The 27,015-nt window shown below is 33.8% G+C and overlaps 1 protein-coding gene across 1 annotated transcript in view; it reads right to left on the bottom strand.

Moving 5' to 3' along the window:
* The window catches only part of LOC102807026 (proline-serine-threonine phosphatase-interacting protein 2-like), a 44,494-nt gene that overhangs the window by 7,366 nt on the left and 10,113 nt on the right, over nucleotides 1-27,015 (bottom strand). Inside the window, exons 2-11 of the mRNA XM_085494957.1 lie at nucleotides 23,785-23,885; nucleotides 19,717-19,791; nucleotides 14,634-14,838; nucleotides 13,038-13,136; nucleotides 8,565-8,610; nucleotides 6,911-6,990; nucleotides 6,302-6,400; nucleotides 3,764-3,860; nucleotides 1,514-1,726; nucleotides 855-928 (exon numbers count right to left, since the gene is read on the bottom strand). Coding sequence (XP_085351083.1) covers nucleotides 855-928; nucleotides 1,514-1,726; nucleotides 3,764-3,860; nucleotides 6,302-6,400; nucleotides 6,911-6,990; nucleotides 8,565-8,610; nucleotides 13,038-13,136; nucleotides 14,634-14,838; nucleotides 19,717-19,791; nucleotides 23,785-23,885 — 1,089 coding nt within the window. The remainder of the gene's footprint in view (nucleotides 1-854; nucleotides 929-1,513; nucleotides 1,727-3,763; nucleotides 3,861-6,301; nucleotides 6,401-6,910; nucleotides 6,991-8,564; nucleotides 8,611-13,037; nucleotides 13,137-14,633; nucleotides 14,839-19,716; nucleotides 19,792-23,784; nucleotides 23,886-27,015) is intronic.

Genomic DNA, 27,015 nt, shown 5'->3' with positions numbered 1-27,015 from the left:
GGCCAGTAGACATTTAATATAAATTTGACAAGTAGGCATGTGATATAAATTTGACAAGTAGGCATTTGATATAAATTTGACAAGTAGGCATTTGATATAAATTGGACAAGTAGGCATGTGATATAAATTTGACAAGTAGGCATTTAATATAAATTTGACAAGTAGGCATGTGATATAAATTTGACAAGTAGGCATTTGATATAAATTTGACAAGTAGGCATTTGATATAAATTGGACAAGTAGGCATTTGATATAAATTGGACAAGTAGGCATTTGATATAAATTTGACAAGTAGGCATGTGATATAAATTTGACAAGTAGGCATTTGATATAAATTGGACAAGTAGGCATGTGATATAAATTTGACAAGTAGGCATTTGATATAAATTTGACAAGTAGGCATTTGATATAAATTTGACAAGTAGGCATTTAATATAAATTTGACAAGTAGGCATTTGATATAAATTTGACAAGTAGGCATTTGATATAAATTTGACAAGTAGGCATTTAATATAAATTTGACAAGTAGGCATTTGATATAAATTTGACAAGTAGACATTTGATATAAATTTGACAAATAGACATTTAATATAAATTTGACAAGTAGGCATGTGATATAAATTTGACAAGTAGGCATTTGATATAAATTTGACAAGTAGGCATTTGATATAAATTTGACAAGTAGACATTTAATATAAATTTGACAAGTAGGCATTTGATATAAATTTGGCCAATAGACATTTAATATAAATTTGACAAGTCGGCATTTCATAACAATTTGATTAGAAGCATTTCATAGGAATTTGACTAGTAGGCACTCATACATATCCAGTTCAGTAGAAATAGTCACCAACCTGGGCTTCATATGCATACAATGCTTTCACTAATTTTTCTGTTTTATCAGAGACAGAGGCATAGGCTGGATCATCTGAAATGAGTGAAATTGACCAATTAGAAATCACGTTACATCACTATATTTTATAATGACTAATCAGATACTGTGTTACATGCCATTTCTAAAAAAAGCAATAGGAGATTGTGTAACAACCATGAACATTACTATTGACCAATCAGATAATGTGTTGCATGCTATTTATAATAAACAGTTAGAGATTGTGTAACAGCCATGACAGCTATTGTGTTACATAGAAGTCATTTTCGATGAGCAAATTGAGATACTGTTACAGCAATGACAATTATCATTGACCAATCAGCTATTGTGTTACATAGAAGTCATTTTCGATGAGCAAATTGAGATACTGTTACTGCCATGACAATTACTATTGACCAATCAGATATTGTGTTACATAGCAGCCATGTTCAAAAAACAATTAGGAATACAGCCATAAACAATACCATTGACTAAGCAGATAGTGTGTTATATTTTTTAATGAGCAATCAGAGATGGTGTTACTGCCATGACAATTATCATTAACCAATCAAATCTTGTGTTACATATCATGATTATGATTAGATTATAATTAATCATTGAATTTGATATTATTAGACACACCTTCAAAATCCATTGAGTTATTTTGCACAGGTAAGGGTGGAGGCCCTCTTGTAGCTACAGTAGACGTTCCTCGAAGTGTTGAGACAACGGATGATGGTAGTGGCTCCTGTGGCCTCCTTCCAATTGATGTCTGGGTTTTCATTATAGATCCAACTCTACCAGCACTTTTGGAATTAATTTTAGGCAAATAATAATTTTCATATTGCATTGGTGCTGTTAATATAAAAAAAATAGCCCTGGTTACTTTTCACATAGTTTTCAAACAGTTTTACTCAGAAAAATGTACCTTGACTATGTTGCTAGACAACCTGTCATCTCATTGGTTTGAAGATAATCATATGCACCACTGACTTAGGGAGTCCAGTTGAGATTATGTGATTTGAAACATGTATTTGAAATAAGCCACTGCGCAAGTATTTTTTTTTTTTAAATGTTTTTGTGCCAGGCGACAGTTCCAGACTTTGAATATCACTGTTGTCTCTCCTGACTTTTTTGTATGTGTAAATTGCAAGTGCAAGTGCTGACACATAGTGCATTTTTCCACAGAAGTCATATTCATGTTTAGGACTACATGATAGGGCTGTGCGGCCATCTTCCTATCAATTGGCAATTTAATGCGCTATCCTGGCGTCAACCAGGCACGGTCAAACACAAGCACCTGCGGATCTTAACCAAGGTTCCCCCAAAGTTGCATTCTTTGTGAATGAATCTCGGCCAGTGGAATTGGCCTTCCCATTCCCATTCCCTTCTGTGGCACATTCACCCAGGGTAGGGGATCGATCCTTTTGATGTTCAGCCTAAGGTAGGATTTGAGTCATGAGTCTGATGCGACAACCACTATGCTACCAGTGACTGACTGCACAAGTATTGATTCTCTGGATGTTACACTACACCCTTTTGATACCACCAGAACAATATACATGTATTTTCAATCACTGTAAACGCTTAACTGTGAAGATGTTAATACTAGAAATATTCCTGCCAAAATGAGCAATTTCCATCCATGATAAGAAAGCTTAGAAAGAACTCACGTGTGCTGAGAGTATTGGAGACACATTAAAATTATTTCAAAATTTAACATTTGCTTTTCAAACAAGAAGCTTGGCAACTAATTTTTGTCTGCTATTTCAGATGCAGAACGTGAAAAAATGTGATTCACATTATTAAATTTATAATACATACAGAAAATACATTTGATTTTTCATCCATGGTTTTTTGACTAATTAGTTCCAGAGCACCTCTGCAATGGTTTTCAATTTAAATCTGATTTTTTTAGATATCAGAAATGGGCTAATAATAGATAATCAATATGCATGTTTATCAACTTCAAACTAATCATGTATGTGGATTACCTCAATGAACCAAATGAAATATTATACAAATTAAGCAATTATTATGCATAGATTTAGGTCTATGTATTGTTTCAGGGTGCACATGTACAAAGTTTCATTATAATGTGATGATTAATCCTAACTAAAAGCTGAAAAGTAAATTATGCAAATTAGGTAATTATTATAGATATACCCGGTATATAAACCTAAAACATCACATCACATGATCATCACATTGTGTTAGAGAACGTATGTACTACGATTCACTGAATTATAATAAGTACTGTCACAGACCATCTATGTATGAAGTTTCATTGAAATATGATGAGAACCAAATATTATGATTTATTACGTAAATTAGGTAATTAATATGATCTGATTTTAACCCAAAACTGAGCGGGTCTGTGCATTGTTCTTGAGCATCAATGTATCAATTTTCATTGAAATGGAATAATTAGGACTTGCTATATCAGTGTAAAAGCAAAAAAATCAACTAATTATGCAAATTATTTGATTAATATTATTCAGGTCTTTGGATTGTTCTAGAGTATATATGTACCAAGTTTCATTAAAAAGTAATAGTACTTGAAATATCAAAAGCTGAAAATTATGCAAATTAAGCAAATCTAAGAGAGGTCGATCTACCCAAGGTGCATATACACCAAGTATCAAAGCATTCAGACTTGTAGTTTTTAAGAAGAAGACGAAAAAGTAAAACATTTACACGGACGAGGACGGACAATCACTCATATGATAAGCTCCGTTCGACAAAGTCGACAGCGGAGCTAAAAAAATTGCTGTCAAGTACAAAATGACGATACTATTATACTACAATACGATACATCAAAAATTAATTGGCTAACAGTAGTTTAGAAGATAGATGTTGCCAAGGCAACCCTCTGCATCAACTAGTTCTCACCTGGAGGTACTTTGCCTGTATTTGAATTTTTGATGAACTGTTGTATGTCTTTGGTTTCATCACATATCTCTAATAGTTTTCTGACATCTTCATAATACTGTGGTAGGAGATGAAACAGCTTCAATTTTTGTTATTTTGCAAGCAAAAACTTCACAACACACTGTACTTTAAAACAAATGTTGAAGCCACTTGTTCCAAATAAAGTACAGAAACATCAATGGTTTGACATCCTGGTTATACATGTAGGTATCCACAATACCTTTGAAAGTTTATAAAATGTTTGTAATATATAATAAACTAGTTTTTTATTCATATACAACAATCAAAATATAATTTATAACATCTTGGTTTCTTGATTTCTGCTGTTCATATGCTTCAACATTCTAAGGTTACGACAGTTATAAAGCTATATACTACTAGGCTGCCCTCGCTCGTCGGGCATTGCCTGCTACATATTATCTGAACTCAACAGGATGTGTTAAACTTTAACAGGGTCTAACAGACAGTTTCACAATTAATAGAGTCATTAGACAAGGGGATGGACTCAGCCCACTTCTTTTCAATATCTATGTAAATGACATTAAAACATCATTGGCTCGTAATGACTCGCCAAGTCTCTTAAACACAAGTCTCCCATGTCTGCTGTATGCAGACAACCTCGTAGTATTGTCCCAATCACATACCGGCTTACAAAATGCCATAAATTCTCTTGAAACTTACTGTCAGAAATGGAAACTCAATATTAATATCTCTAAGTCAAAAATCGGCAAATTCAAATTCTATGTTGATGGGAAGGAATTTGAAAAAACAAAACCCTACACATACATGTACCTCGGCATTAAACTACACAAATCAGGTAAATTCATCAGAGCACAAGAAGACCTCAGAGCTAGAGCAAAGAAGGCATGTTTCAAAATGAAACAAATGCTCTTCTCAGAAAAACTAATTCCAATCAAAACATACTTGTTGTTGATGCAATTGTAAAACCAATTATGCTTTACTGCAGTGAAATTTGGACGAGTGAGAACATCAACAAAATGCATCTTATGGCAAATCTGTCTACACCAATGGAAAAAGTACAAATACCTTCTAAAAGTAAATAGCAAAGCAAGTAATTTAGCAAGCCTACTAGAGTTGGGAAGATATCCTCTCCTAGCAACAAGCTTAAAATATATGATCAAATATTGGAACAAAATAAATAATTCTAATCCAAATTCGTTAGTACATAAAGCTTTCAATCTTGAAACCCATCTTGATAAACAAGCAGCCTATCTGCTGAGATAGCTCCGCTGTTAGCAATGCACATTTCAATTAAAGAACTGAAGACATCATTAGAAAATGAACAATATGCATAGTATTAAAGCAATCGGACTTACAGTTTTTAACAAGAAGTCGAAAATATCACTTTCTACCAAAAATGACAAAAATATTCACCAAAATTAGAGAATTGAAGATATCATCACAAAATGAACAAATCTGAGAAAGGTCTACATGTAGTATCTATATATGTAATATCAAAGCAATTGAACTTGCGTTTTTTAACAAGACGTCGAAATTATCACTTTTTACCAAAAATGACAAAAATATTCACCAAAATTAGAGAATTGAAGATATCAACATGAAATAAACAAACCTAAGAGAGGTCCAAGGTAAAAAGGAGCTAAAAAGGAAAAGGGTAACAGACATTAAACAAATTTTAGAAAATTTAAATATGGGAAATATTTGCAAAAACCATAAATCTCTTGATGACAAAAAAATCACTGAAACAGTAACGCGCGACAAGCAAAATCCTAAAATGCCAGATGCCTCAAACCAACCACCAAATAATTTAATTTTTTTCTTCTTTTCTTTACATTCAAATTTCTTGTTTTGTATTTTTTTGTGTTTTTTGCATAGTGCCAGGATGTTTAACCTTAAGAGGTCATGGATAGTACCAGGATGTGCGACCTTTAGGGGGTCATGCATAGTACCAGGATGTGTGACCTTTAGGGTCATGCATAGTACCAGGATGTTTAACCTTTCGGGTCATGCATAGTACCAGGATGTTTAACCTTTAGGGTCATGCATAGTACCAGGATATGTGACTTTTAGGGGGTCATGCATAGTACCAGGATATGTGACTTTTAGGGGGTCATGCATAGTACCAGGATGTTCAACCTTTAGGGGGTTAAGCATAGTACAATTATATGTTACCTTCTGGGGTCATGCATAGTACCAGCATGTTTAACTTTAAGTGGTCATGCATACTAACAGGATGTGTGACCTTTAGGGGTCATGTATAGTACCAGGATGTGTGACCATTAGGGGTTATGTATAGTACCAGGATGTGTGACCTTTAGGGGTCATGTATGGTACCAGGATGTGTGACCTTTAGGGGTCATGCATGGTACCAGGATATGTGACCTTTAGGGGTCATGCATGGTACCAGGATGTGTGACCTTTAGGGGTCATGCATGGTACCAGGATGTGTGACCTTTAGGGGTCATGTATAGTACCAGGATGTTTGACCTTTAGGGGTCATGCATAGGGCATATTTACCTGGTCTTCTTTACAACAATAAGATGAACCAATGTTAGTTTGTATCCAGAGAGCATTTCTAAGGAATTGTATCCGTTCCTCTTCCAGTGACTGGAATATCTGAAATTGGTTGAAAAGTAAGTCGTATAAAAAGAAATAATTGATAACAATGAATCCAGAAAATAAAGGATTTGCTTTTAATTATTGTATGCATGACACATTTGGTGGTGAAATGTGTTATATACAGTAGAAAGTTTTTTGTCACGAATCCAAAACAAACTTTAACAAATGTATTTGAAAGAATCACTTAAAACATGTTAAATACATATCTTGTGGTATTGAATAATCTTGATAAAAAATTGAAATGAATGCAGGTGAGATTTTTTGAAGCTAAAATTTACTAAAAATGTATTTACTAAAAAACGAGTCATAGTTTCCATAGCAACAAGTTCAAATAACCCTGATTTTTTTGTTTGTTTGTTGTCATTTATTTGATGGTTTCTTACACTCAGCAAAATATTAGGAATTGGTTGTGCTTTTTAATTTTTATTTTTGCTCTGATGGTGCCTAGCATGACACATTATTTGAAGAGAACATAGCACCACTATCAGCACTAAGTTATGATCTTACCACACAGCCCTGTGTAAAATCTTTTTCCCATTTCTTTCGTATTTCTTCAAGGTGTTCAATAGATCTTTGATATGCTTGGTCTGTAACAAATATATGTAATGATCATATTGAATTTGAATTTCTTTTATTATGGAATTATTCAGTGAAAATAAAATCTAGCAAATATATATCTTTTTTCCTATATTTTTCATTCAACTTGTCAAAAATCAGTGAAAATAAATTTAAAACAAAACACCCAAAAAGTATTTTACGGTTGTTTGAATTCAAGGCTACACTTCCAGTCTATTGAACATATTTAACTAATCTGTATCATTCCACACTGTATTAAATCTGGCAAAAAGTCCACCCAAGGATCAAAGTGATTAGGCTGGTAGTTTTCAAGAAGTCCAAAATAGAATAGTTGACAAATGACGGATGACAGACAGACAGATGGACAATGGACAGACAGTCACCTAAATGAACACCTCCACTATGTCATCTTCAATCATTCCACCCTGAATTAAATCTGGCAAGAAGTCCACCCAAGGATCAAAATAATTAGGCTGGTAGTTTTCAAGAAGTCCAAAATAGAATAGTTGACAAATGACGGATGACAGACAGACAGATGGACAATGGACAGACAGTCACCTAAATGAACACCTCCACTATGTCATCTTCAATCATTCCACCCTGAATTAAATCTGGCAAGAAGTCCACCCAAGGATCAAAATAATTAGGCTGGTAGTTTTCAAGAAGTCCAAAATAGAATAGTTGACAAATGACGGATGACAGACAGACAGATGGACAATGGACAGACAGTCACCTAAATGAACACCTCCACTATGTCATCTTCAATCATTCCACACTGAATCAAATATGGCAAGAAGTCCACCAAATGTGTAATTAGGCTGGTAGTTTTCAAGAAGTCCAAAATAGAAAAGTTGACAAATGACAGATGACAGACAGACAGATGGACAATGGACAGACAGATGGACAATGGACAGACAGTCACCTAAATGAACACCTCCACTATGTCATCTTCAATCATTCCACACTGAATCAAATATGGCAAGAAGTCCACCAAATGTGTAATTAGGCTGCTAGTTTTCAAGAAGTCCAAAATAGAAAAGTTGACAAATGACAGATGACAGACAGACGGATGGACGACAGACAGTCTTCTAAATGAGCAGCTCCACTCTGTCATCTTCAATCATTCCACACTGAATCAAATCTGGCAAGAAGTCCACCCAAAGTGTAATTAGGCTGGTAGTTTTTAAGAAGTCCAAAATAGAATAGTTGACAAATGACAGATGACAGACAGACGAACGGACGACAGACAATCTTCTAAATGAGCAGCTCCACTCTGTCATCTTCAATCATTCCACACTGAATCAAATCTGGCAAGAAGTCCACCCAAAGTGTAATTAGGCTGGTAGTTTTTAAGAAGTCCAAAATAGAATAGTTGACAAATGACAGATGACAAACAGACGAACGGACGACAGACAGTCACCTAAATGAACAGCTCAACTCTGTTATCCTTGATGACAATGAAGCTAAAATAGGTGGCAAAATGGCATATAATCCTAAATTTGACTTCTTAATATCAAAATGACAAGAATAAGTACAAGGTGATTTAAATACAAAAACTCTACTATTGATGAAATATACAGTTTACCTGCTTGTTCGGCTTGTGTTTTTTTCCTTTCTTTAGATAAATTTAACTGAAAGAAAACAATTATATTATGTGTGAATTTACCATTTGTATATAAAACAAATGAATCAAAAATGGCTGTGATTTCATTTAGTATGATAATCATACATATACCATAATAGGAATTGTTTTTAACCATTTGAATAAGAAAATTTTGTTTGCAAACTTTTTGCGAATTTATATATATTTTTTATCTTTTTTTGTAAATTTTAAATCAATTCCCTATTAGTTGCAGCTCTTGATATCAATTTTTGATATAGAAAAAAAGGATAAGACTTATTTCCATGAAGTTTATTTTGACATTCAAATGGAGGATTTTTTTTTTCATTTCACACCAAACAACACTATGATATGCACATACATGTACTTAAGAGTCATGATCGTTGTGCAGCTCATATTTGAATTCTGGGTAAATAAACATTACATCAAGCTCATATCAAAACAAGATGTGGTACAACAACCGCATCACTTAAATGATTTTTTCTAAGCCTAATAACAATAGACGAGTTATCCTGGGGAGCATATCAGGGATGTACCGGTATGTCAAGAGTTGACAAGAGAGGAAGTGTCTGAAACCACCAAAGGAAACTGATAGTAATGGACTTGTATTATTTAAGCTTAAGTCAGATGATAGACACTTTAGCTATTATGAGATGGTGGTTGTTGTACCGTATCATGTTCAAAATGGGTCCTATCAGAGGTACATTACTTGGGGTTTGCAACGTGCATAGTACTGTATGCTGACATCATGTCAAGATCCTATTCAAGTCTCATCTTGTAGATACAAAAATATATCAATGTTCAAGGTTTGTAATAAAACATGTCTTACCACTATCTAGGTTAAAAAATGTAATACATCGAAAATGTACAGAAAATATAGTTCTCGTAATCCGTCATATTTCAAGCAGTTATTTTTATCCACCTGAACCTCCCAGTATCCTAGTTACCTTGGGCATGCGCATTCGCATTGTTCTGTGTTTGGAACGCTCATGCGAGAGCTAGATTTAAACGGGATCTTGGTATCATGTCACGCTACTTGCAGACCCCAAGTAATGTACCTCTGGTTCTACACATTTTTTTCAAAATACAATGCATGCACAATACATTGGTTGCTTATACAAAACTGAATAGAGCCCAAAATGACTCGCGAGTCACTGAACAAAACTGATTAAGACTAGCAAGTCACTGAACAAAACTGATTAAGACTAGCAAGTCACTGAACAAAGCCTAATATGACTTACATATGCCTCGCATTAAGTCACTAAACAAAGCCAAACATAATTGAGCAAATAACCAATATACGACTCGCATGTCACTGAACAAAACCAAATATGACTCGCTTGTCAACGAACAAAACCAAATATGACTCGCTTGTCAATGAACAAACCTAATATGACTCGCTTGTCAATGAACAAACCTAATATGACTCGCTTGTCAATGAACAACACCAAATATGACTCGCTTGTCAATGAACAAAACCAAATATGACTCACATTTCAATGAACAACACCTAATATGACTCACTTGTCAATGAACAAAACCTAATATGACTCGCTTGTCAATGAACAAAACCTAATATGACTCGCTTGTCAATGAACAAAACCAAATATGACTCGCTTGTCAATGAACAAAACCTAATATGACTCGCTTGTCAATGAACAAAACCTAATATGACTTGCTTGTCAATGAACAAACCTAATATGACTCGCTTGTCAATGAACAAAACCTAGTATGACTTGCGTGTCAATGAACAAAACCTAATATGACTCGCTTGTCAATGAACAAAACCTAATATGACTCGCTTGTCAATGAACAAAACCTAATATGACTCACTTGTCAATGAACAAAACCTAATATGACTCGCTTGTCAAAGAACAACACCTAATATGACTCGCTTGTCAATGAACAAACCTAATATGACTCGCTTGTCAATGAACAAAACCAAATATGACTCGCTTGTCAATGAACAAAACCAAATATGACTCGCTTGTCAATGAACAAAACCAAATATGACTTGCTTGTCAATGAACAAAACCAAATATGACTCACATTTCAATGAACAACACCAAATATAACTCGCTTGTCAATGAACAAAACCTAATATGACTCGCTTGTCAATGAACAAACCAAATATGACTCGCTTGTCAATGAACAAACCAAATATGACTCGCTTGTCAATGAACAAAACCAAATATGACTCGCTTGTCAATGAACAAACCTAATATGACTCGCTTGTCAATGAACAAAACCAAATATGACTCGCTTGTCAATGAACAACACCAAATATGACTCGCTTGTCAATGAACAAAACCAAATATGACTCGCTTGTCAATGAACAACACCAAATATGACTCGCTTGTCAATGAACAAAACCAAATATGACTCACATTTCAATGAACAACACCTAATATGACTCACTTGTCAATGAACAAAACCTAATATGACTCGCTTGTCAATGAACAAAACCTAATATGACTCGCTTGTCAATGAACAAAACCTAATATGACTCGCTTGTCAATGAACAAAACCTAATATGACTCGCTTGTCAATGAACAAAACCTAATATGACTCGCTTGTCAAAGAACAACACCTAATATGACTCGCTTGTCAATGAACAAACCTAATATGACTCGCTTGTCAATGAACAAAACCAAATATGACTCGCTTGTCAATGAACAAAACCAAATATGACTCGCTTGTCAATGAACAAAACCAAATATGACTCACATTTCAATGAACAACACCAAATATAACTCGCTTGTCAATGAACAAAACCTAATATGACTTGCTTGTCAATGAACAAACCAAATATGACTCGCTTGTCAATGAACAAACCAAATATGACTCGCTTGTCAAGGAACAAAACCTAATATGACTCGCTTGTCAATGAACAAAACCAAATATGACTCGCTTGTCAATGAACAAAACCAAATATGACTCGCTTGTCAATGAACAAAACCAAATATGACTCACATTTCAATGAACAACACCTAATATGACTCACTTGTCAATGGACAAAACCTAATATGACTCGCTTGTCAATGAACAAAACCTAATATGACTCGCTTGTCAATGAACAAAACCTAATATGACTCGCTTGTCAATGAACAAAACCTAATATGACTCGCTTGTCAATGAACAAAACCTAATATGACTCGCTTGTCAAAGAACAACACCTAATATGACTCGCTTGTCAATGAACAAACCTAATATGACTCGCTTGTCAATGAACAAAACCAAATATGACTCGCTTGTCAATGAACAAAACCAAATATGACTCGCTTGTCAATGAACAAAACCAAATATGACTCGCTTGTCAATGAACAAAACCTAATATGACTCGCTTGTCAAAGAACAACACCTAATATGACTCGCTTGTCAATGAACAAACCTAATATGACTCGCTTGTCAATGAACAAAACCAAATATGACTCGCTTGTCAATGAACAAAACCAAATATGACTCGCTTGTCAATGAACAAAACCAAATATGACTCACATTTCAATGAACAACACCAAATATAACTCGCTTGTCAATGAACAAAACCTAATATGACTTGCTTGTCAATGAACAAACCAAATATGACTCGCTTGTCAATGAACAAACCAAATATGACTCGCTTGTCAAGGAACAAAACCTAATATGACTCGCTTGTCAATGAACAAAACCAAATATGACTCGCTTGTCAATGAACAAAACCAAATATGACTCGCTTGTCAATGAACAAAACCTAATATGACTCGCTTGTCAATGAACAAACCTAATATGACTCGCTTGTCAATGAACAAAACCTAGTATGACTTGCGTGTCAATGATCAAAACCTAATATGACTTGCTTGTCAATGAACAAACCAAATATGACTCGCTTGTCAATGAACAAACCAAATATGACTCGCTTGTCAATGAACAAAACCTAATATGACTCGCTTGTCAATGAACAAAACCAAATATGACTCGCTTGTCAATGAACAAAACCTAATATGACTCGCTTGTCAATGAACAAAACCTAATATGACTCGCTTGTCAATGAACAAACCTAATATGACTCGCTTGTCAATGAACAAAACCTAGTATGACTTGCGTGTCAATGATCAAAACCTAATATGACTTGCTTGTCAATGAACAAACCTAATATGACTTGCTTGTCAATGAACAAACCTAATATGACTCGCTTGTCAATGAACAAACCTAATATGACTCGCTTGTCAATGAACAAAACCTAGTATGACTTGCGTGTCAATGAACAAAACCTAATATGACTTGCTTGTCAATGAACAAACCTAATATGACTCGCTTGTCAATGAACAAAACCTAATATGACTCGCTTGTCAATGAATAAAACCAAATATGACTTGTATAACACCACAATATCCTTTCTCTGTTACATACAAAAACGAGCATCGATGCTTAATGCCACTAAACTACTTGACCTCTCACCTTTTCCTGTTCTTTGGCATTTGCAGTAAGTCTGGATTTTAACGCCAGATCTTCAGCATTATCAGCTTCTCTACAGTTCCTGTCATAACTTTTCTTTAGCTGTAAAATCATAATATTTATTTATTGATGACAAGTTTTACTCTATATATATTTCTTCTGTTTCTGGGACCTCATTACTTTCGTCTTACTATACGTATATTTCTTCTGTTTCTGGGACCCCATTACTTTAGTCTTACTATATATATATTTCTTCTGTTTCTGGGACCCCATTACTTTAGTCTTACTATATATATATTTCTTCTGTTTCTGGGACCCCATTACTTTCATCTTACTATATGTATTTTTCTTCTGTTTCTGGGACATAATTACTTTCGTCTTACTATACGTATATTTCTTCTGTTTCTGGGACCCCATTACTTTAGTCTTACTATATATATATTTCTTCTGTTTCTGGGACCCCATTACTTTCATCTTACTATATGCATTTTTCTTCTGTTTCTGGGACCTCTTTACTTTAGTCTTACTATATGTATTTTTCTTCTGTTTCTGGGACCTCATTACTTTCGTCTTACTATATGTATTTTTCTTCTGTTTCTGGGACCTCATTACTTTCGTCTTACTATATGTATTTTTCTTCTGTTTCTGGGACCTCATTACTTTCGTCTTACTATATGTATTTTTCTTCTGTTTCTGGGACCTCATTACTTTCATCTTACTATATGTATATTTCTTCTATTTCTGGGACCACATTACTTTCGTCTTACTATATGTATTTTCTTCTGTTTCTGGGACCCCATTACTTTCGTCTTACTATATGTATTTTTCTTCTGTTTCTGGGACCTCATTACTTTCGTCTTACTATATATATATTTCTTCTGTTTCTGGGACCCCATTACTTTCGTCTTACTATATGTATTTTTTGTTTGTTTCTGGAACCTCATTACTTTCGTCTTTCTACATGTATTTTTCTTCTGTCTCTGGGACCACAATACTTTCGTCTTACTACATGTATTTTTCTTCTTTTTCTGGGACCTCATTACTTTCGTCTTTCTACATGTATTTTTCTTCTGTTTCTGGGACCTCATTACTTTCGTTTTACTAAATGTATGTTCTTCTGTTTCTGGGACCTTATTACTTTCGTTTTACTATATGAATTTTTCTTCTGTTTCTGGGACCCCATTACTTTCGTCTTACTATTTTATGTATTTTTTGTTTGTTTCTGGGACCTCATTACTTTCGTCTTACTACATGTATATTTCTTCTGTTTCTGGGACCTCATTACTTTAGTCTTACTATATGTATTTTTCATCTGTTTCTGGGACCCCATTACTTTAGTCTGTTTCTGATATCCCAATACTCACTGCAGTAGTCTTACTATATGAATTTTTCTTCTGTTTCTGGGACCCCTTTACTTTCGTCTTACTATTTTATTTATTTTTTGTTTGTTTCTGGGACCCCATTACTTTAGTCTTACTATATGTATTTTCTTCTGTTTCTGGGACCCCATTACTTTAGTCTGTTTCTGATATCCCAATACTCACTGCAGTAGTCTTACTATATGTATTTTTCATCTGTTTCTGGGACCCCATAACATACCGTCATAGTCTTATTATATGTATCCTTCTTTTGTCTCTGGGACTCCAGAATAACATCTTCAATTTTTTTCCTTTTTTCTCGTTGTAAATCACGAAATTCCCTTATGTGTTTGACTTCTTCCAACAACACCTGCGACATCGCAATGTGTGCCTCCCCAATTTTCTCTGTTTGACACACAAACTGTTCCCAGGACTGTTTCATGGAACTAGAAATAGATGAAAAAAACATTATTATCTTCATGATTTAGTGTTCCATAAAAAAGACCTACATGTATTTGCAAATGTTGAAAACATTTTTGTACATAATTTCAACACTCAATATTTGTGCTATGTATGAACATCTTGTTTTGTTTATAGCCCCGTCACACCATGACGTTCTGGCTAGCGTTCTCTGGCGTTTGAGGAAACGTTGGTAGTCGCCTAAAGTCGCTGGGACAGCGCCAGAAGAGTGCCGTGAGAATGCTAGTGAACGTCGGTAATCGTTGCTGATCATCGGGAATCGGCAGAGAACGCTGATCCCCAAAAAAAGTTTTGAACATGCACAAAAGTTCTCATTTGAGACCAGCGTTCTTCAACGTTTATTTTTAAACGCTGTTAAACGTTAAATAACGTTCTTCGATTGTTTTGCTAACGTTCGACGCGTTCCACAATCGTTATTCAATCGTTGCTCTAGCGTTACTTAGTTGTTACCAATCGCTCGCTTTGCAGTGAACAACTCACTAGCGACCTGTCAACGACCACTGAACGTACCCCTAGCGCACATAAAGCGTGCGACTAACGTCCAATTAAAGATCTAACGTTAGATACACGCTCAACACGCTCACTTAACGTTTAAAAGTCATTCGTCGCGCGCTAGTGACACGTTAGCACACGTCAATGATTTCCAGGGGTATCTTACTTAGTCGCTCATTACACGCTCCTCGTGCGTTAGGAACACGCTAGTCATACGTTAGGGGCACTCGTTAATCGAACGCTGGATGTGTCTACCTCGTTCCAGAACGCTCGGAAATTGGACGATTGGAACGTTCAGAGAACGCTGACCAAAACGTTATGGTGTGACGGGGCTATTACATTGAATGCAGCAATGGTGGCATGTGACTGATGATCTGCTGAGAATTTTTTTAGATTTTGCTTACACAGGCTGTAATTATTCAATATGCAAATTAGTTACTTAATATGCACGGTCTTGGCTCTAAAACTAACCATGTCTGCACTTTACCCAAGGTACTAAAATGTACTAAATTTGATGAAAATCTGCTGAGAATTTTTTCAGATGTTGCTTACATAGGCTGAATGTGATAATTTGCATACAAAGAACCTAAACAGGGAATAGAAGAAATTTTATTTAGGTGGCCATTTTTTGTAAATGTCAGTGATAAATCATTAGTAAATGACATGAATGAACATAATGGAGGATTAGGCCACTGATAATGGAAAAGTAACAGTAGTAATTTAAAGTCCATAGAGTGAACTGCTTTATTACAATATAATAATACATGTAATCATTTGTATTCAACACAAAAATCCACTACAGAGCGTAATTTTATGGTTGTAAAACAAAAACAGAAATAATAATTCACACAACTGATATCACAAATAGCACATTAAATACATATAATTATAGAACGAGGAAAAAACATAAGCTAATGTTATTGTTTAGGACAAAGCAAAACTTAAGTACAGTTCACTCCACCAAAATCACGAATAAAACATTGAATAAATGTAACTAAGAATGGAAGAAAAAACATGAAAATTAGTATAACAATAAAACTACTAAGCTACTAAATATGCCATATGCACAGTGCAATTCCTTAAAATCTTATCTGCCTGCAATGGTTTTGAATTTATATTTATACAGCAAGTATCCTGTATACATTAATGACAGCTTTACCACTACGTGCTGTCTCACTCTGTATGTAGATTTCAGACAGTCAATTAGAATTTGTAACCTTACACTGGAGTCACTGGATACACACAAATGTAATTCATTTCAGAAACGTTATGCTTGTTTTTTTTTATTTGATTCATGAGTGAAATTTTAGCAAAAAAAAAATCAAATATGGCAGATGGATATTTAGTGGGAGTTCTGTTTTCGTTTTGCCAATATTGTGTGTGGCTGAAACGACTTTATTTTTGAAACTTCAAATTTTAGCTCTGCTGTCGAATTTGTCAAGTGGAGCTTATCATATGAGTGATTGTCTGTCGGCGCCCGTTGTCCTTCGTCGTCCGTGTCAACGTTTTACTTTTTTTACTTCTTCTTGAAAAATACAATTGATATTGCTTTGATACTTGGTGTATATGTGCCTTGGGCAGACCTCTCCCAGATTTGTTCATTTCATGATGATACCTTTAATTCTCTAATTTTGATGAATATTTTTGGTGAAAAATGATATTTTCGAATTCTTGTTGAAAACAGCAAGTCTGATTACTTTGATACTATACATGTTGTTCATTTTTTTAATGATATCTTCAGTTCTTTAATTGAAATGTGCATTGCTAACAGCGGAGCTATCTCAGCCGACAGGCTGCATGCTTGTTGTTAAAAATCTGAAGAGTCAACCCTGTGTTAGTGACCGATATAAAGACCACCTGCCTATAGCAACCTCTTTTTAAGTAGACCCAAAGCATAACATATTGAGTAATCTGTGTATAAAGACCACCTGACTACATTCAGTTTATTTTGATCAACTCAAATAATTTACTTTTGTTGCAAAAGTACCATCTCATCATTTACTGGACACATACATTTTACAGAACTCGCTGCTACGGCAACCCTTGTTTGCATTCAAAGTACAACACTGTCGTAAAGGGGTTTTTATTCAGTTTCTAACTTTGTCAGTTGTTTTGTGTCATGGATTATTTTGATTCTAAAAATCAGCTTGTTTTCTTTTTGGCTGTTGTTGTATTTCTTTTTTTTATTGAGCCAATGTAATGCAACTTCCAGGTCAGCCATGCTGTGTATATCATACCACACTCTGTTTAATCTTCTAATGTGCCTACCAAACTCTGACCCACGCCAAGCGAAACAGAGCGCTTGTGATCTGCTCAAGTAACTGTTTGTGGTTCATATATTAATAAATAATTATGTGGTGTCACTTAGAAGGCTATTTCACACCACCACAGATGACGGCTTCCTTTTACGAACAGTGCTTTCTGTTTGTTTCATAATAATTATAAACTCAATTATTTATGGTATATCCTGTTTTGGAGGATGTCCTGGTTCTGAAAAAGCTTGACATAGTATATCTATACAACAAGATAATGTTCATAGATAAGCCGGAATATGTTATGAACAGCATCGACTTTTGTTTGCTCATACCTTGCCCCACGTAAATTTGTCCAATTACCTAGACAACATATTATGTCAAGACATTAATTTTTGTTAACTTGGCCTTTGCCTTGTTCCAGATCAACAAAGTTCAACACCAAAGCTATACAGATGTGTTGTTTGATAAGTATGATCAAATTTGAAAATTTTGACAAATCTGACAGAGGATGTCCAAGATATCACATTTTTATAAAAAAAAAATTGTATGACAGTCATCTTTGATTCAATCGTGAAACGAATCAACATGGACTTGTACCCTAACATGTATATATGTATGTAACAAATTTGAACAAAACCTGACAAAGCATGTCTAAGATGAAACATTTTCAAAAAACAAAATGGCTGCCAGTCGGCCATCTTGAATCGAATAACTGTTAGACCACTGCATGTGCATATGTCCCATACAGATCTGGTCCAGAGGGTTCTGAAATAAGACTCTGGACAGGAGAAATTAAAAGTCCCTGGTTCAAACTTCGTATTAGTTTATTATATATATCTTGTATATCGCTATTTTATTACTGAAAATCAGACAATGTACCTTGTCTATTAATGTGCAGTTTTAGTCAAAGAGCAACATTTAGAGTTGTCCATGAGATAGAGATCTTTCTTAACTTATGACAAATTTGCCCACAGTGGGGTTCAAACCTACAACTACAGAAAATATGCTATTATGGATTGCTATTGAAATTTCTAAGGTAAAAACGTCTTAATCATGCAAACTCGCTGACATAAAAAGTAAAGTAAACGAATAACACCGAATAAACGGCAAGGTAAAAAAAATACTATGCCAAATCAAAGTAAACATATACTGCGTACGTGACTCAAACCGGCGCTCACATACCGCACCTAATCGCCTAGCTTCACATCACTACATGTCTTCCCCTCAGCCACTGGGCATCTCCACAAAAAGAATGCTTAATAACCGAGCTTATTACATGCAGAGAGCATGCAGTTGTGTTGAATTATCCATGAGCAAAAAAAAATGTGTGAAATAAATTTTTTTATTTTATATATTACCCGGTAATTAAACTACCCCTCAGTTCAGTGCTGTGCATTTTTTTTATTGTTTTCATATTGTCAAATCAGTATTTATACAGGTTTGGGTAGGTTAAAGGAAACATCTATCCAAACAACATAATGACCTCTAAAAAAAGCTCCACAAATATAGAAGAATGCAAATTACAGTTTTTTTTTCAGTTACTTTTCATTCTCTAGATATTCAAATTTATATCAGCATTATGTAGTCAGCCATCTTGATTCTCAAGCAAAGGATTATGGGTAAAGTATGACATCATAGAATCTGTTGTTTACAATTCAAAACAGTTGTTGTTGTTGACAGTTGTGAGTAGGATATTATCAACCTCAATCTGCCGCCAGCCTTGTGATCTCATAAAATTATTGAAACAAAATAGTTCTGAAGTTTTGATAAAGTCATTTATGAGAAGTTTAACTTAAGTACAACATAATTGTACATCTGACTTATACAAATAGAATTATCTATACTTCATGCACAATGAGGGAAACCACTTCACTTTTATTCCAAATTTTCTTCAAATTTTTTAAAATTTATTTATCACTGACAAAATTGGTAGAAGTTGTCACATTGAGTATTTGAAAGTCAGCGTATGTAAACACCCCAAAGTTTTCAAACAGGAAAGATCTCTGTAGGAAAATATTTAACATTTCAGTGTACATGTACTATGAGAAATGAAGTGTGAAAATTTTTGGTTCTCAATTGAAATAGTTCGGTACCTACCCAATTTCATCTTTCCCTCCGGGGTTCTTTGCCAGCCTTGTCAGCTTGCTTCCATAGCTTTTTTCAATTTCAGCCCTAAACGCAATAAAAACACTGATTTAATACACAAATAATAAAAGTTACAGGCTATAAAATACTTCATTGAGGAGTTCACCATGTCTCACCTAAGCTGCACTACTCAGAATAATCAACAACTTTATAACAATATGCGATACACACGCTGCATGCATGGCGACACGGTGAATACCCAGACGTGAAACGGTAAAAAAAACACAATATGAAACTAAAATTACAGCATGTGAAAACAACATTGTTCAAAAGGTATTAAATTACCTAAACCCCCAAATGATATTGTTAGAATTACCCAGTAGTAAATGTAACTAGAGGCAGCGTGACTGCAACTACAGGTAAAAAAACAATACAATGATGTGAACAATCGGATGTGAACCAGTATCGGGTGCTTAATCTGCTTATTATTAATTAACCACCTTGATAGCAAAGCCCCCAAAATGATGCAATTGACCAACTGCAGATAGGACCCCAGAGAGTCTGACTTAATTATCATTTTAATTTTGGAAAATCCGTTCATAACACTGTGAGATATATACTTTTTACAATAAAGGCTTCTAGCAGGCGGTGTGATTAAACCTAACAATTTTAATCTCCTCTATATAAGTTTTAATATATTTTATATTTAAATGTAACATATATTGCTAAATACTTTTTTTATTGACAAACAAAATGTGCATTGTTCTTTCGACCAAGGAAAAAATATTGGTCCAAATAATAATTAAAAAAAAAATATTGATCAAAATTTAAAAATGATATTGATCTTTTGAACTTATTCAATCCATGAATAAACAAGCAGCCTATCGGCTGAGATAGCTCCGCTGTTAGCAATGCACATTTCAATTAAAGAACTGAAGACATCATTAGAAAATGAACAATATGAATAGTATCAAAGCAATCGGACTTACAGTTTTTAACAAGAAGTCGAAAATATCACTTTTTACCAAAAATTACAAAAATATTCACCAAAATAAATTAATTAGAGAATTGAAGATATCATCACAAAATGAACAAATCTGAGAGAGGTCCACATGTAGTACCTATATATGTAATATCAAAGCAATCGGACTTACAGTTTTCAACAAGAAGTCGAAAATATCACTTTTTACCAAAAATGACAAAAATATTCACCAAAATTAGAGAATTGAAGATATCATCACAAAATGAACAAATCTGAGAGAGGTCCACATGTAGTACCTATATATGTAATATCAAAGCAATTGGACTTGCGGTTTTTAACAAGAAGTCAAAAATATCACTTTTTACCAAAAATGACAAAAATATTCACCAAAATTAGAGAATTGAAGATATCATCACGAAATAAACAAATCTGAGAGAGGTCCACATGTAGTACCTATATATGCAGTATCAAAGCAATTGGACTTGCGGTTTTTAACAAGAAGTCGAAAATATCACTTTTCACCAAAAAATGACAAAAATATTCACCAAAATTAGAGAATTAAAGATATCATTACAAAATGAACAAATCTGAGAGAGGTCCACATGTAGTACCTATATATGTAATATCAAAGCATTTGCACTTGCGGTTTTTAACAAGAAGTCGAAAATATCAGTTTTTACCAAAAATGACAAAAATATTCACCAAAATTAGAGAATTAAAGATATCATTACAAAATGAACAAATCTGAGAGAGGTCCACATGTAGTACCTATATATGTAATATCAAAGCAATTGCACTTGCGGTTTTTAACAAGAAGTCGAAAATATCAGTTTTTACCAAAAATGACAAAAATATTCACCAAAATTAGAGAATTAAAGATATCATTACAAAATGAACAAAACTGAGAGAGGTCCACATGTAGTACCTATACATGTACTATCAAAGCAATTGCACTTGCGGTTTTTAACAAGAAGTCGAAAATATCAGTTTTTACCAAAAATGACAAAAATATTCACCAAAATTAGAGAATTGAAGATATCATCACGAAATGAACAAATCTGAGAGAGGTCCACATGTAGTACCTATATATGTAGTATCAAAGCAATTGGACTTGCGGTTTTTAACAAGAAGTCGAAAATATCAGTTTTTACCAAAAATGACAAAAATATTCACCAAAATTAAAGAATTAAAGATATCATTACAAAATTAACAAATCTGAGAGAGGTCCACATGTAGTACCTATAAATGTAATATCAAAGCAATTGCACTTGCGGTTTTTAACAAGAAGTCGAAAATATCAGTTTTTACCAAAAATGACAAAAATATTCACCAAAATTAGAGAATTAAAGATATCAACATGAAATGAACAAACCTAAGAGAGGTCTACCCAAGGTACATATACACCAAGTATCAAAGCATTTAGGCTTGTAGTTTTCAAGAAGAAGTCGAAAAAGTAAAACATTGACACGGACGACGGACGACGGACGACGACGACGGACGACGGACGACGACGACGGACGACGACGGACAATCACTCATATGATAAGCTCCGCTCGACAAAGTCGACAGCGGAGCTAAAAATTTAAGATAGAATGCTGTTTTGTTTGTGGTTAAACATGAAAACATTAGTACGCAGATGATCTCAGAAGGTATTGATGTCACTTGTTGATGTAAACCTCAGGTTTCAGACAGAAATGATAGTTGAAAGATGACATATGTAGAGCAGGATGTGCTCACTCTTTTCAATACACCTGACATCACTTCCTGTATACCATGGAGTCCATGTATCTTTCTCTTACTGATTTGACTAAGTATATAATATCCTTTATTGATTATTTGTCAGTCATTTGTTTTGTGTGTTTTTTTCTGACTCCAGACTATGGATGTTCTTTGGTACAAAAATGGTCAACAGTCTACCATTTTGAATCAACACACAAAACAAACTACTGTAAAATATTTTATTTTAACTGAAATTAATTTTTGCTAAAAAGACAATTTTTGTGTTTTGTATGGAATTTATTTTCACTGATTTTTGACGAGTTGAAAACTACATGTATAATATAGGAAAAAAGGTACATTTGCTGGATTTTATTTTTACTGAAACATTCCTTCAGCAAAAATAGCTTGAAAAATTAGTTGCAAGCGAAAATAAAGAATTTTACAGTAACAAACATGTTCATAATAATTTTGAATGAAATCAGCACAGGCATCCCTGAGAAACAGTTGGATGACATGTTAACATTTTCTGTTAATTTCTTTTTACAAAATGGACACCAGTCGGCTAATTTCATCGAAATTCAAAAATAGCAGAAGACAACACATGCAATCCTTATTCTCACCTTTAAATCAAATTTAAACCAAATTTCTAAAAATACCTTTGATTTGAACAAAATCAGTTCAGGCATGTCCGAGAAATGAAGATGCACGCACAAGAACTGAACCCAAAGACATATTTGTTATACGAGGGCTAATAATGACTTTGATTATATTCGTCCAACGAGTATTTAATTAATTACCAGGTTCAACTTGCACTACCATACCTCAGAACACGGTCATGGTTATCAAAGTTGCATTCTCTATTATCAAAAAAGTCAAAGATCATAATCTTGATAAATTCCAGGAATAATTTCTATTATTATACATCCGTCAGCAAAGGCAATACAATTTATTCATCTGTAAGACGTTATCCGGACGTGTTCGAAAGTTTTATTTTAACGTGTTCAAACGTCACATTTATTTAGAAAATTTAAACACATCAAATTACAAATTAAATTACTACAAGCAGAGAACAGATGAATAATAATAAATAAATGTTATGATAAAAAGTTATAACGCAGCAAACTTTGCTGCACATCAGTTGATACAATTACTGTACCACCTACATGTACGTGCATAATTAGAATATTTTTTAGAATAACATCATCATTCCTGAGAACATAATATTTGCTATGTAAAACTGAATTTTAAGTGCTTGTACTTTTTATGTAAAAATAATTTCAAATTTGTCCTAGATAATGAAGTGTGTGATGATTTAACTGGTTTGCATTAAATGTGACACAGTGTGTATTAATATTATTGTGACATAGTTAAACATGTACCTTTGTTTGACAAAGTCTTCAATATCTTTAAGCACTTGGCGTCCATCTTTCATTCGTTTAACCAATGTGTCAAACCCCTGCGTACTTGTGTACTGTGTATTCTGAACAAAAAAAATGAAAAACGTTTGAAAATGTTATTTCATGTTAAACATCACAACTGTGAAGCAGGCTGTCGGTTGATATACATCTACTTCCGCTGTTTGAGATGCATAGTAATGAGTAAGTATTATCAAATCAACAACCCTAAAAAATTAACCAGATAGATAAATAAATCAAACCAATTTAATAGTGTTTAATAAAAAAAAATGACTAATTATTAAGAAGCAGAAAACAGCCTTTTTAAACCATTCACTAAATAAATATTTACTAAATTCAACAATCTAACAAACAAGCAGCCTATCGGCTGAGATAGCTCCGCTGTTAGCAATGCACATGGCATTTAAAGAACAGAAGATATCATTAGAAAATGAACAAATCTGAGAGAGGTCCACATGTAGTACCAATATATGTAATATCAAAGCAATCGGACTTACAGTTTTCAACAAGAAGTCGAAAATATAACTTTTTACCAAAAATGGCAAAAATATTCACCAAAATTAGAGAACTGAAGATATCATCACAAAATGAACAAATCTGAGAAAGGTCTACATGTAGTATCTATATATGTAATATCAAAGCAATTGAACTATTGATTTTTAACAAGAAGTCGAAAATATCACTTTTTACCAAAAATTACAAAAATATTCACCAAAATTAGAGAATTGAAAATATCATCACAAAATGAACAAATCTGAGAAAGGTCCACGTGTAGTACCTATATATGTAATATCAAAGCAATCGGACTTGCGGTTTTTAACAAGAAGTCGAAAATATCACTTTTTACCAAAAATGACAAAAATATTCACCAAAATTAGAGAATTAAAGATATCATTACAAAATGAACAAATCTGAGAGAGGTCCACATGTAGTACCTATATATGTAATATCAAAGTAATTGCACTTGCGGTTTTTAACAAGAAGTCGAAAATATCACTTTTTACCAAAAATGACAAAAATATTCACCAAAATTAGAGAATTGAAGATATCAACATGAAATGAACAAACCTAAGAGAGGTCTACCCAAGGTACATATACACCAAGTATCAAAGCATTCAGGCTTGTAGTTTTCAAGAAGAAGTCGAAAAAGTAAAACATTGACACGGACGACGGACGACGGACAACGGACGACGACAGACGACGGACAACGACGACGGACAATCACTCATATGATAAGCTCCGTTCGACAAAGTCGACAGCGGAGATAAAAATAATTACTAAAATTAGAGAATTAAACCTTTTTCCTGTCAGTTCCATGTACTTTTATAATGATCTGACCAGATAAGGTTTGAAGATATCGTTACAAAGTCTGACTGATTGGGATAGCCATTTTTGAGGATTAAGACGTTTGCAAATAACATTTCTTACCAAAAATAACAGTTCTGCTGTTTCTACTGTGTAGCTACATGCAGTCACTGCTTCTACCATATAGTTGAACCGTATCATTTTATCTTCTACCTTTATTTATAGTGTTTTATTTACAGTTGATAATTGTACTTTATTTTATATACTTTTAATAATTTCATGTTTTGGATCCCACAAAGACAATACAGCGGGAATATCGGCCGACGCACAGCCGAAATCTAAAATTTTTAGAACAGAATGATTTAGAGCAGAATCAGCGAACTTTTTTGTGTGGAGTCCGGTAAAACTCTGGTAGCAGCAATGTTTGCTTTTATTATTAAAGGACACTTATGCGTGTAATCATTCTATATTTGAAAATCGCATTTCCTAATATGGTAGGATGAAAATATCACAAAATTATAGCACACTGTAACTTATGGTATTACAGTGACAGATGTATAATATTAGAAATTATTGAAGATAATCTTATCTTATCCTAAGATGGACATAGATCAAGTTATAATGAAGCATGGTTGTCATTCCATGTCAGAAACAATCATGAGAAAACATACACTGAAAGGAAAATATACTACAACAACAAACTTGCCCAAAAATGGCTTAGAAATGCATATTTATAAATTAAATGTATGGATTACTTATTTAGATATCTGTGAGGCAGCTGTTTTTTTTTTAATTTGCTTTCTCTTAGGTTGAAACATTCACGTATACATTTACTAACTTTAAGTTAGGTGGCTGGAATAGTGTTTGTTCAAGGGGGTGTTACAATGTAATTGTAAATTTTTTTATTAGGGTTGTTAAAATGTACATGTATGCATGTCTGAAGCCACTGGAACAGAAGATAATGATAAAAATAATACTTTTCTCATGATTATGAGATCATAAAAGTTGGATTGAAAGTTTTGTCACAAAATGAAAAATATGAAAGAAATCCATCCAAGGATCATGACCCAAGATAAAATATCAAAGAAATTTTTTACCAAATATTACAAAAATTAAAATTACATTAGAGAATTCTAGTTATTATCACAAAATTAACAAATTTTGAAGAGAACTACCAACTAACAGACTAAGAAGTTAAAAAGGTGAAGTTGTCACAACAACGACAGTAGCACCAATTGCTCCACTCAACTTAGTCGACAGTTAAAAATAGACTAGACATGACCATAAAAAACTGTGTGCACGAGAAAGATCAAATACGAATGTGTGAAGACGATAAAGCTCATATAATGCCTGACAAGGAAGTATACTTATCAATTTAAGCCCATGCAAATAAATTTTAACACCTGTTTCATGAATTGAAAGAAAAAACATCTCTTGAATATTTTTATACAGATCCCTGTCCTAGCAAATTTATTGAGTTGATGAGTACTACCCACTATGAAACAATATGTAATCAGTTTTATTTGGCACTATTCCTTAACACTATACACTTTGACGCATAATTAAAGCGGGGGAGTCGTCACCTACGCATATGTCAGGTGGCCATAGCGCGTCATTGTTTACAAACAAGCGTCTACCCATGAGCCTTTGTGTTCTTAGCGTGTGTTGTTATCGTCGCTTGGGACTCAATTCCAGCATGTGCGCAGGTGACGATCCTATCGCTTCAATATTTTTGGGACTGTGGCCTATAGTATATACATGCACCAATAAATATAATAAAACACTAAACTATTATTATTATTACACACCCAGCTCAGTAACCTATGGCGCTAAAATAATTTTCAATACTGTACTGAGGTTATTGTACTTGAATTATTGTACTCTGTTTAA

The sequence above is a fragment of the Saccoglossus kowalevskii genome, chromosome 21 (genome assembly GCF_978046115.1).
Source record: "Saccoglossus kowalevskii chromosome 21, keSacKowa6.1, whole genome shotgun sequence".
Lineage (NCBI taxonomy): Eukaryota > Metazoa > Hemichordata > Enteropneusta > Harrimaniidae > Saccoglossus > Saccoglossus kowalevskii.
This window is presented reverse-complemented; position numbering and strand designations above follow the sequence as displayed.